This window comes from Thamnophis sirtalis, unplaced genomic scaffold, assembly GCF_051295495.1.
Source record: "Thamnophis sirtalis isolate CommonGarterSnake01/CBP01778 unplaced genomic scaffold, rThaSir2_p1.2 scaffold_4, whole genome shotgun sequence".
In the NCBI taxonomy this organism is placed as follows: domain Eukaryota; kingdom Metazoa; phylum Chordata; class Lepidosauria; order Squamata; family Natricidae; genus Thamnophis; species Thamnophis sirtalis.
In genome coordinates, this window is record NW_028261384.1 from 92,047,371 (window position 1) to 92,059,547 (window position 12,177).

General features: G+C 38.3%; 1 protein-coding gene across 1 annotated transcript in view; it reads left to right on the plus strand.

Annotated features, from left to right (window-relative positions):
* ITGB3 (integrin subunit beta 3) overlaps positions 1-12,177 on the plus strand; it is a 71,130-nt gene that overhangs the window by 38,233 nt on the left and 20,720 nt on the right. The window contains exons 5-10 of the mRNA XM_014065436.2: positions 1,043-1,214; positions 2,402-2,563; positions 2,868-2,963; positions 3,229-3,318; positions 6,406-6,540; positions 9,890-10,319. Of these exons, the coding sequence (XP_013920911.1) occupies positions 1,043-1,214; positions 2,402-2,563; positions 2,868-2,963; positions 3,229-3,318; positions 6,406-6,540; positions 9,890-10,319 (1,085 nt within the window). The remainder of the gene's footprint in view (positions 1-1,042; positions 1,215-2,401; positions 2,564-2,867; positions 2,964-3,228; positions 3,319-6,405; positions 6,541-9,889; positions 10,320-12,177) is intronic.

Genomic DNA, 12,177 nt, shown 5'->3' on the forward strand with positions numbered 1-12,177 from the left:
CCCCAACTGCAATTGAAGTTAGCTCCCGTCACCTTTGGCCAACTTGGCCAAAAATCAGAGATGAAGGGTGTTGTAACCTAGAAGCATCTCAAACACCTCTCATCCTCTATCTCTAAAGCTAAAATTTATAATCTGTAGGTCTGAAGATTGCTAAATGTGTATTCCTATTTCCTCTTTATCTTAAATATGTGCAGGCAGAATGAAATATTTCTTTCTTAATATCAGGTAAAACCTAGGGAATTTTATGAGTATTATTTTATTTCATTTCATCCATTTGTGTAACTGCCCATCTTAACAAGTAACAATTACAACAACAAATCCAAAATTAAAAAGGCATAGCAGCCAAGGAAAACCTCATAGTCTATGCAGCTAGGAGATGGATTCCTTCATATGCTCAGGAATCTAGATCCAGGCAGAAAACCCGATATTCAGAGCCTTATGAAAAGCCAGGAGAGTTTGGGGCCTTCTTGTCTCCAGTCGGAGAAGTTTTCATAAAGTGGGCACTATAACAGAAAGGGACATCTTCTGGATTCTATCAACCAACATTCCTTAGCCAATGTCATCCAAAGCATGCCCATTCTGCCAGACTGGATCAGACAGACAGAAACAACAAGGATGAGATGATCCTTCAAGTAACCCAGTCTCAAACATTGAAGGGCTGTAAAGGTGTCAACCAGGCCTTTTAGTTATACCTGGAACAACATTGGCTCACCAAGTAGTGGTGTTATATAAGCAAAATAACTCTAGTAGTAAGTAGTAGCTGGGTTCTTCCTTAGCTATTTCAACTTATTTTTGGGGATTTTTGGGAATAAACAACTAATGTGTCTGATGTGGGCACTACCATGTGCTTTTGGGAACTACTGTGAGAGAGGGGAAGAGCTGGGTTAAGGACCCTTTAATTGAGCTCATGACAAATTGATTAGGTTGTTTAACTGGGAGGTGTGTAATGTGAGGTCAATGGCTGTGCTAAATTTTGTGGATTTCCTTGGGTTTTCAGTTTCTTGTTCCCTTTTCTAAGCTTAATATACTTAATATATTTTAGCTTGAAACCACCGAATGATCACTGCCTACCAATGTTTGGTTACAAGCATGTCCTAGCTCTCACAGATGAGGTCAAGCGTTTCAATGAGGAGGTGAAGAAACAAAACGTGTCTAAGAATCGAGATGCACCTGAAGGAGGATTTGATGCCATCATCCAAGCAGTTGTCTGTGATGTAAGAAGAAATCTCTATTATGGGGGAATTCAGAGTTTCTTCAAGAATCATTTCTCTGATGCCAATTAAGTGGGCAAAGATGTATGGGCTGGATTCCCCTTTGGAGATGAGAAACATTTTGTCTCCTAGATTTTGGTCAACTCTATGTTTTTAGAAGTCAACCATATTTAGGTTGTCATATATAGTCATTGAAGGGATAGAAGGAACATCCCCAACCCCAAGAGTCAATTAGCCTTCCTTGTCTTTAAATACTTGGAGATTTTTCCCCTCTCTCAAATATGGGAGTGGGTGATCTGTTGGATGAGTCTCTTCTTCTTCTTTTCTCCCACTATTTATATAGAATAGGAATAGGAACAGAAATAGAACAGAAACAGGACAGAACCAGAACCAGAACCAGAACCAGAACCAGAACCAGAACCAGAACAGAAACAGAAACAGAAACCTTAGAGGTCTTCTAGTCCAGGCTCCTGCTCAAGCAGGAGAGCCTTTACTATTTCAGATAAGTGGCTGTCTCCACTATTTCTGAAGGCAAGCTTTTCCACTGGTTAATTGTCCTCACTGTTAGGAAGTGTCTCTTTAATTCCAGGTTCCTTCTCTCTTTGGTTAGTTTCCAACTATTTTTTGTTGTCCTGCCCTCTGGTGCTTTGTAAAATAATTTGACCCCCTCTTTATGGCAGCCCTTCAAATACTGGAATACTGCTATCATGTCACCTCTATTATTATTATTTTTAGACTAGTCAAACACAAATCCCGCAGACGTTCTTCATATGTTTTAGTCTTCAGGCCTTTGATCATCTTAGTTGCTCCTCTCAGTACTTTTTCCTAGGTCTCAACATCTTTTTGGTAGTATGGTGACCAACATTGGTTGTAGCATTCCAGGTGTGATCTTACTAGGGTTTTATAAAGTAGTATTAGTAATATGTATCTATGTTGCTATTTTGCATTGTAGCCTTTTACATTTTGTTTCATTATATGATCTGTACTGATTTTTACTATTGAGCCTAATAATGATTTTTTTTTCAAAAAAGGCATTAGTCAGCCCTATACACCACTTCTTTTCCACCATTTATATTTCAGTCTTAAAGAATTAACTAATTTCCTCGGATTGGTGCTGTGAATATCTTTGTGACTTCTTTATGAAGTTTTGTTTTTGTTTTGAACATATCATGGAGGTTATTTTCTTACAGGACAAAATTGGCTGGAGACCTGATGCTTCCCACTTGTTGGTCTTCACTACAGATGCCAAGACACACATTGCTTTAGATGGGAGATTGGCTGGAATTGTAATACCCAATGATGGGAAATGTCACATGAACAGCAATAACTATTATGAAGCTTCTACCACACTGGTGAGGGTATTTCATTTCATAGCCACGAGATTGGAATTAATATAGCTACAAAAAATGTCCCATTATAGCAGATGATACATTTGGCTGGAATTCCATAAACTTTAGGTTTACTATAAATGTCTTGAAGATTTGGAAGAAAGCTGAGATACCAATATTAGGGTACATAATACATAAAATACAGTACATAAAATAGCTAGTAAGTGGCATATTTCTGTATTCAACCAATTCCAAGCTATTATTTTTTTCCTATGCAATGATATGCAAGCAGATTACTCATTTGATTCTCTTGATTTTTCTTCCCAAGGATTACCCATCCCTTGGTCTGTTGACAGATAAACTCTCACAGAAAAACATTAACTTGATTTTTGCAGTGACTCAGAACATAGTTGGCCTTTACCAGGTAAGAAGAAACATTGATCCCACATTATGGGATATTGTGGGACTGGAAAGTCAAGGAAACAAGGAAAAGTTTGTTTGAGTTGCTGTTTCCCTTTTGGCTGTTCTTTATTAGAAAAAAGAAATCAAAGGACAAGAGATAAGAAGAGGGTAGTGTTGGCTCCCTTTTAACCCCCTTTTAAAAAAATCAGTCTGACATAGAAAAACTGTATCCCAATTTTCTTAGCTTGTATTTGTCCATTTAAGGGAAATATCTGTTTTCTTTTCAGAACTACAGTGAGCTGCTTCCAGGCACTACTGTAGGGACCTTGACAAAGGACTCAAGCAATGTTTTACAGCTTATTTTAGATTCCTATGGGGTGAGTCTATGAATAAGAATGTCTAAATCTTTCACTGAGTTATTGTCAGGATTTGCCTGACACTAGACGCAAAAGGTAACTTCTGTAGATGTTAAAATAGCAAACTGGGGGGGGGGTGTAAAAAATGCCTATGGGGTAGGAGCATAACTATATATTTGAAACCCTGCTTATTTAATGAATGTTGTAATTGTGACATACACGGGAAAGAACGTAACTTTGATCACACGTTCATAGATTCCATTTTGACTTTTTTGACTTCATCCAAATATGTTCTTATCCATAACTAGATAATTAAAGCAACAGCTTGTACTTCCCAGCCCTCTGCTTGACTAACATTTGTCACGTACCAGAGATATAACACAAAGCCTTCTAATTTAGGGAATGAATGGAGATACAAATAGGGAGTTAATTTCTAAAGAACTCTAGTAATTTTATTTGTAATGCAGGCATTTTTTAAAAGAAAAGCCAGATAAAGTAATTTATAAATCATTACACTTGAGGGGTTTTATTTTGCGTTGCCCCCCTCCCCTGCCAATGCATATTCTCTTCCTGTATTGTGGCTTTCTTAAATTTATTTGCTAAAATAAAATTATGTTACCAATATCTGATATGGATAATGAAGTCCTCTTGGACTGTTTTTCTTCCATTTAAAACCTCTGGCACTGCCTTCCTTTGAGTATGGCAGTAGGATGGATATACATTTAGGTAGGAAGATCTGATTCTAAATACATAAATGCAGATAGTATAAAATCCCAGTTTCACATTAAAACTTTCATAGGAAAGTTATCCTTAGTATTTCTTATCTTTTCTACTAGCATTGAATCCATCTTCTGTTTTGGAGGGTGCCTTTGAATCCATTTGGACCCCCGACAATGGCGTGGCATGTCTATGCAGGTTTTTTTGGCAAGATTTCTGAAGTGGTTTGCCATTGCCTTCTTCCTAGGTTGTGTGTGTGTGTGTGTGTGTGTGTGTGTGTGTGTGTGTGTGTGCGCACGCGCGTGCGTGTGTTTGTGCATGTGCGTGTGTGTGATTGGTACAAGATCACCCAGCTGGCTTTCTGCCTATAGCAGGACTAGAACTCACAGTTTCACGATGCCTTAACACTACATGAAACTGGTTTTTTTTTTTTTATGCTGACTGAATCACTGAACAGTTTCTTTTAATAGCTAAGATTCCTATTTCTGGTGGTCAGTTGATAGATACTTACAGAAATCTACATTAGGAACTTTATGGCTGAGCAATCTGATCCTTGATTTCATAAGAACATAGAACTGAAAGGAGCCATTTAGGTAATAAATCCAGTTCCTACTTAGTACAGGAATTCAAAGCATCCTAAGCAGATAACTAGCAATCTATTTCAACATATCTAGCAAAGAGCAATCCAGCACATCTTTGGATCATTGGTCCATGCTGAACTATTTTTATTAGTAGAAAGGTTTTCCTTACATTCAGATATAATCTGCATCCCCGGTAATATAAATCTATTATTCATTGTTCTATGCTCTGAGCAGACTTTTCAATGTTCTTCATTGAAATCCTTTAAGGCCTTTGAAGAATTTTATCATATATCTCCTCAGCCTTCTTGTTTCAAGGTTATCCACACGGGTGGGCTTCAAAAATTTTAGCAAGGGGTTCTCTGCCCGGTTGCTGGGTGGTTGTGGCCTAGTCAGCCTCCTGCACCACAGTGGGGGAGGATTTTTGCCCTCCCCTGGCTCTGGAGGTTTTCCTCAAGCCTCTGAGAGGGTGAAAATGAGCTTCCCAGGCTCCAGAGGCCCACTGGAGGCCTGAAACAGGCCAGTTTCCAGCCATCCCAAACTTCCGGTAGGCCCATTTTTCACCCTTCCTGAACCTCCGTGCGTTCCCTGCACTTACCTGCATCCAAAATGGGCTCTACGTGGGGACTCTTGGGAGGGGCATGGCGGAGTGGGCAGGGCCATCCAGGAGTGGGATTTGGGGGTTCTCTGCACAGAATCTTAGCTACAGGTTCTCCCGAACCCCTGCAAGCTCCCAGCAGCCCACCCCTGGTTATACATCCCCATTTATTTCCATCTCTTTTCATGAGACTTAGTTCTTAGACCCCTGACAATCCCTTAGTGCTTTTCACTTCATCCACTCTAGTTTGTCTGAATCATAAGGCTCTGCTATTAGCCACGATGGGCAAAAAATGAGAATAATGTGATTGTGTCAGTCGTGTTATTCTCTCTGACTGCAAGTAGGTGTCATGTCATTTGTATTAAAAAGATGGTACACATGACATTTGGCTTTCCTTGCCACATATGCTACCTATTCATTCCCCTGGTCTTAATCCCTCTTCATCTATTCAGAATGGAACACTGTATTGAGAATCTGATTGCCATAGATTAAGGGAAAGCTATTGTCTCCTGTAATTTGGAAATACTCCTTCTGTTAATGCAGCCTTAAACTGCAGTTGCCTTTTTTGTTTCAGCAACGTTACATTGCTGACACATTTTCAGTGTGTAAACAACTTCTATTCCAAGATGTTTTTCACTGAACCAAAATAGTAGTTGAGTAGCTCTGCCTTTTCTTCGCTCTTTGTTAGCATTTTGCCATCTTTACAGAGCAGCTGTTGCACTAATTCTTTTCTTGTGAGTATATCGAAGAAGCTCTTTTTATTATTCTTAGCCTCCTTTGCCAACATCCTGCTGAGCTTTAATTTCCCCAAGTCCATGTCTAAAGGTCTGAGCTACTTAGATGCCCCTCTTGTTTTCTATTATTTACCATACCAGGCTTTTTCTACTGCCCCTAATATTTTTCTAACTGGACTTGTTATACTGCCTTATTTTAGAAACTCCCATCCATATTTAATTGCTTTTCCCATTAGCTCCCTCTGCCATGGAATGCTATTAAATCTCCCCCCCCCCACCCGCTTAAGCTCAATTGAACCACTCTTACCAACTTATCTACATCAACTAACTAATTTAAGTATATTGAAGGAGATACTGGAACCATGATTATTAAAAAAAAAGAGTTGGAGACTGTCAAATTTAAATTGGGAAGATTAGTTGGGTTTTTAGATGAGGTCTGCAACTGGATAGAGGCTGATTGTATCTTTATGTCCTTCCTCAGAAAATCCGTTCCAAGGTTGAACTAGAAGTCCGTAATCTCCCAGAGGAATTGTCTCTCTCATTTAACGCCACCTGCCTTAATAATGAAGTCATTCCTGGAGTTAAGTCTTGTGTTGGACTCAAGATCGGCGATACAGTGAGTTATGGGTGCACTATATTAAGGCAAAAATAATTGTATAGAGTTACAATTAAAGCTACAATTAAGATGGTGATTTCCATCACTTTTAAGAGGAATGTCATACTCTACTACTGGTATAGCACGTAAACATGCTATAGGGTTAAATATTAACCCCACAAGAGCTCTGAGAAACATTTATTGTAAGTTTTGCTCCAAGGTATTTAAAGGAACATTTCCTGAATAGAATATACATCTTTCCATTATCAAGCTGGGTTTTTGTCTCTGTTTCCTGAGTTAACAATCTGGAAATGACCACTTGATATCAGTCCTATTTTAGCAAATGTCTTCTTGAAAAAGGGGCCATCATTGTTTTAAAAAGCTCAGCTATGATTAACCTTAATAAATTTTAATTAAATTTAGAAACCTAAATTTCTGCAATGGATAGGTAGATTTTCTGGTCAAAAAGCTGTCCCTTTTTAAAGTTGCTCTCTGCATTGTAGCAAAAAAAAAAATCAACACAAAATTTGTATTTTTTTAGTATCTGCATTCGGGCAGCAAATGTGTCTCTCTAATGTATTGCTATAACAAGAAACACCACTTCAGCCCCCGCAGTCACACAAAATAGCCAACCACAAGGAAGAAGCAAAAAATAGAGATAAGTGCCAAGGAATCATGGGTCAAAACGACTTCAATTATAGGACAGTACATTTTTTTATTGTAACAATTGCAATAAACCTGCTTCCTTCCTTCTTTATGAACAACCTGTTTATAAAGAATCAATAACACTTTGACATTTCTGAAGTTTTGCAAGAAGACACACAAAGCAACTTTTTAAACTCAGAGATTTGAGAGTAGCACAATTGGACCCACAATATATTTCTGGAAAGGTTGTACACAAAATGGACCTTGAATCTGGGCAGTTCAAAACATTCTTTGAATATCTGTTTGTGAGAGCTCATCCTCACATGTTCCTAGCTGCAGTACAAAATTCAGGCTTAGGAACCATTTTTATGTAATGCTTTTTCAAGACATTGCCTTCAACTCCTCTCCCTCACACTCAAAGCAGCTTAAAGTAATATGCTGCTATTTTAGCTTTAAAGCAATTTCTCTCTTCTCCTGACACAATTGTTATTGGAGAGAGAATGTAAGGTGTTTTGTTGACAATGAGGTTGGGAATGCACCAATGGCCACCTGTAATTTGCCTAACTCCTGTTGGCTACTTTAAGCTGCCTTCTATGCATGGTATTGCCCACCATGGCCATTTTGACATGGGCAGCCAAATAATCTATTTTCACAAATACTCTTGTCTGTATAATGGTCAAAGCTAAAATTAATAAGCATTTGTTGTTTGAATGAGCTATATGAACCTTAAATTCCTAGACACGTTCTCTCTTCTTCCCAGTGTGAATGCACATTTTAAGAATTCAACCTCTTCCTGTTGGGGAGGTTGAATTATATTACATAAAAGGCATCCACCTGTGTCAGTAGCATCTTAGTCACGCCTTTGGTATGGGGCTTTTGCCTTAGTAGACCTGTGAAACACAAAGTGAGAGAAAAAGATTGCTTGGGTAGATAGTGAGAAGAAAATGTCTTTCTGCAAATTCAGAAATTTTGTACATTGTCTCTGCAGTAGCAGAAAGTAGCCATAACAGAAGAAAAGCAACAATTTCATATTAGCCAGCACACATAATATAACAATCATGTGACAATCATGGCTAGAAGGTCCTTCTCTCAGTCATTCATATCCTGGTCATTTCCCACATGGACTACTGCAAGGCATTCTACATGGAACCAATCTGGAAGCTGCAGCTAGTTCAGAATATGGGCACACTACCAATTTTGCACATTCTGAAGATTGTACCTATAATGACGCGGTGGCTCAGTCACTAAGGCACTGAGCTTGTTGATCAGAAAGGTCGGCAGTTTGGCAGTTTGAATCCCTAGTGCCACATAATGGAGTGAGCTCCCATTACTTGTCTCGGCTTCTGCCAACCTAGCAGTTTGAAAGCATGTAAAAATGCAAGTAGAAAAATAGGGTCCACTTTTGGTGGGAAGGTAACAGTGTTTTGTGCACCTTTGGTGTTTAGTCATGCCAGTCACATGACCACAAAGATGTCTTCAGACAGTGCTGGCTCTTCAGCTTTGAAACGGAGATGAGCACCACCCCCTAGAATCAGGAATGACTAGCACATATGTGCAAGGGGAACCTTTATCTTTACCTTATGTGCTACATTGATTACCAGTTTGGTTCCAGGTCCTATTAAAAATATTGAATTTAAACCCCTTCATGGCATGGGACCAAATTACTTGAGAAACTGGGTTGTCCCAATTACATTGATCCATCCCGCCCAGTAGGCAGATGAGATATGTAAAGGCAGTGGTGACTGAAGAATTTTGGAAGAACATGATGACTTTGGCTCTCTCAATTGATGCAAGAACTAAAGGATAGCAGGCTAACTGGGGCTTGGTTGCTGACCTGAGGATGCTCCCTCCACCTTTTAACGATGTTAAACTTAACCTTTTTAACTCTGTTTTTACTTTTTTCTTTACTCAATTTTAATTTTGCTTTTAATTAAGTCACTTTTAATTGGTTTTATTGTTTGTATTTGTAAGCAACCCAGAGCCACTTGGATAGTGAGATGGATGGTGTCTAAATTTGATAATGAAATTACAAAATAAAATAAATCAATGGTTACTATATGTTTAGAAATATTTAATGTAAGTAAGTAATACTTACTTTTTTTGTTTTAGTTTTTTGCTGTCCACTACACAGCCTTACACTTAAGATAGTTTCCTCATTATCTCAGGCCAGCTTATTTTGGATCTTGGAGACCAACTTTGGGGGGGGGTGTAAAAAAGAAGTTGAAATTGATTTGAGGAAGGGATGTGAAGATGAACAACAGTTGAACACTTTTCTTCCATCCACAAATTTTCCTCCTGAAATTAATGAATATATCTTCCTCTTTTTATTAGTAATAGGTTAATTAAAGACAAACCTAAAGACAAGATATCCATATAGTTTTGTTTGCAATTATGTGCAATTGGTTTCTCAAGGTTTCGTTGTTATTTTTGACCTTTTCTGCACAGCCTGCAGCCCTGGATTTTTTGTGAGTGGTCTCTCATTAAATTACTTTGTAGCTACAGATCATCCAAGCTGATATATTCTATTGCCTGCTGCAGGTACATTAGCCTTACAAGGAAATTATTCCCATGCTGATTTTGCAACCAGTAACTCCATCCAAAAAATTATACATTATTCTGATTGGTTTTTCTATCTCTTTCTCTGTGTATAGATCTAAACTGAATGTGACATATTTAAGGATATTTCCTTAACCTGAGTAATTCTTTCTCTTAAACCTCTTCCCAGGTGAGCTTCAGCGTTGAAGCGAAGATCCGTGGCTGCCCAAAGGACCGACAGACCTCTTTCACCATTAAGCCAGTGGGCTTTGAAGACAGCCTGACGGTTCTGTTGAACTTTAACTGTGACTGTGCTTGCCAGAAGTTTGCCAAACCTTATAGTAAGATCTGTAGCAATGGGAATGGCACCTTTGAATGTGGGATGTGCCGTTGCTACCCAGGCCGGCTGGGTTCCCTCTGTGAGTGCTCAGAGGAAGACTATGGCCCATCCCAGCAAGACAATTGCAGCCCCAGTCAGGGGCAACCGCTTTGCAACCAGCGTGGAGAATGCATCTGTGGCCAATGTGTTTGCTACAGCAGTGACTTTGGCAGGATATCGGGCAAATATTGTGAATGTGATGACTTTTCCTGTGTTCGCTTCAAAGGGGAACTATGCTCAGGTGAGTGGCATGAGGGAGTGGGATGGGCTTCTAAGAGCTGTACATACCTGCAAAGAAGAATGATTTTTCCCAGAGAGTCCTCTTTCTGTCTTAAAAAAATAACACTAGAATGTTTAAATACAATACTTGTGAGGGTTCCAAATAGCATCCAAAATTAAATCAGAGTCCAAGGTGTGGCAGGCCAAAGATCCAAAAGAAAAGGTGGTTGCAAGCCGGACAATACTAGTATAACAATACAGGTAGTCCTCAAGCCCAAAATTTCTGCTGTTAAGTAAGACATTTGTTAAGTGAATTTTGCCTCATTTTATGATCTTCCTTGCTATACTTGTTAAGTGAATCACTGCAGTTGATAAGTTAGCAACCTGGTTGTTAAGTAAATCTGGCTTTCCCTCAGTGGGAAAGTCGCATGACATTGTGATACAGCAGTGGTCATAAATATGAACCAGTTGCCAAGCTTCTGAATTTTGATCACATGATCATGGGAATGCTGCAATGGTCATAACTGTGAAAAACAATCATAAGTCATTTTTTTCAACGATATTGTAACTCCGAATGATCACTAAACAAAGTCAAGCACTACCTGTATAATATTTAAATATAACAATTTATATTTAAAGGTGAGATAAGATAAATGAAAAAAGGCAAAGAGTAAAGAAAGAAAATATCATGATTTCCATCCTTCCTTCTATTGTTCCATCATTCCTCTTTATAATTCTCTTCCCCTACAAGAAGGGAAGGGAGGGAGAGAGGGAAGGAAGGAGCCCTTGTAAAGTTCTTTTGATTAGAACTGACACTGAAAAAATGATGCATGTGCTTATACTGTGGGAAACTGCAGTGTTCTCAAAACATATCTGCAAAAATGTAAATTCTTTAGAAAACACTTCATAATTAATAATCATAAATAGGATCAAAAACATCTTCAAGGAGTTTGAAAGGAGGCAAATAACAAAAAACATGTTGCTCTATTACAATGCATTCTTTTTGCATGTATATCATGCCATTGCACATATGTATGTAGGGATAAGGAATATTCAGTATTTGGTACACCTTTCCAATACCTAGGCTTTTACATTTTTATTAAGGAATAGCAGTCTCTCACAGCATCCTCAGCAGCTCACATAACCAATTCATAACAATGGCTGAGAGGGATAATTCAACAACATTTGGAGATCTAAAGGGCCTCATTCTTGGGTATATTTCAAGTGTTTTATGACATAATCTTATGTGGTTTGAAAAATAATAGAAGGTGTTATCTTTTTATTTCTCTATTTTTGTCTAGGCTGTGAGCAAGTGCAGGAGTGTAAATATATCACAGATTATTCATTCTCCTTCTGGCTAAAGGATAACTCAGATATTTAATTATCATTGGGATTATAAACATACAGATGCGAAGTTATTTATGTTTGCCAAAGCAAGTTGGAATAACTAAACACATATAATTTGTCAAACTTGTGCTTTACCAAATTGTTTGGAAAAGAACTGAAAAATCTGTTCCTTAGGAACTAATTAAATCACAACCTTAGTATAGTAGGAGTTAGCAAAAAGCATTTGTGTTTGTATGCCTCCAAAAGCAACTTGCTGCTTAAGAAAAAAAAATCAGTTAAACACTGTTTCCTACAATATAACCATTAACTTGGTGATCCAGAGAGGACTCAATTTGCTTTCATGAAAGAGGAGGAAAGTGTTAGAAGCAGCTATCTGTTTGGAACTCATGACTGCTTTGTTTGTGTGACTCAGTGTTAAAGGAAACAATTGCTGTGATTTGATTATAGGAAGTGGGTACATGCTTGTGTCTAGAACAACAACTCCTTCTATTTCATGGAAGTTTCTGTACGTGCTATAAAATACAACTATTGTG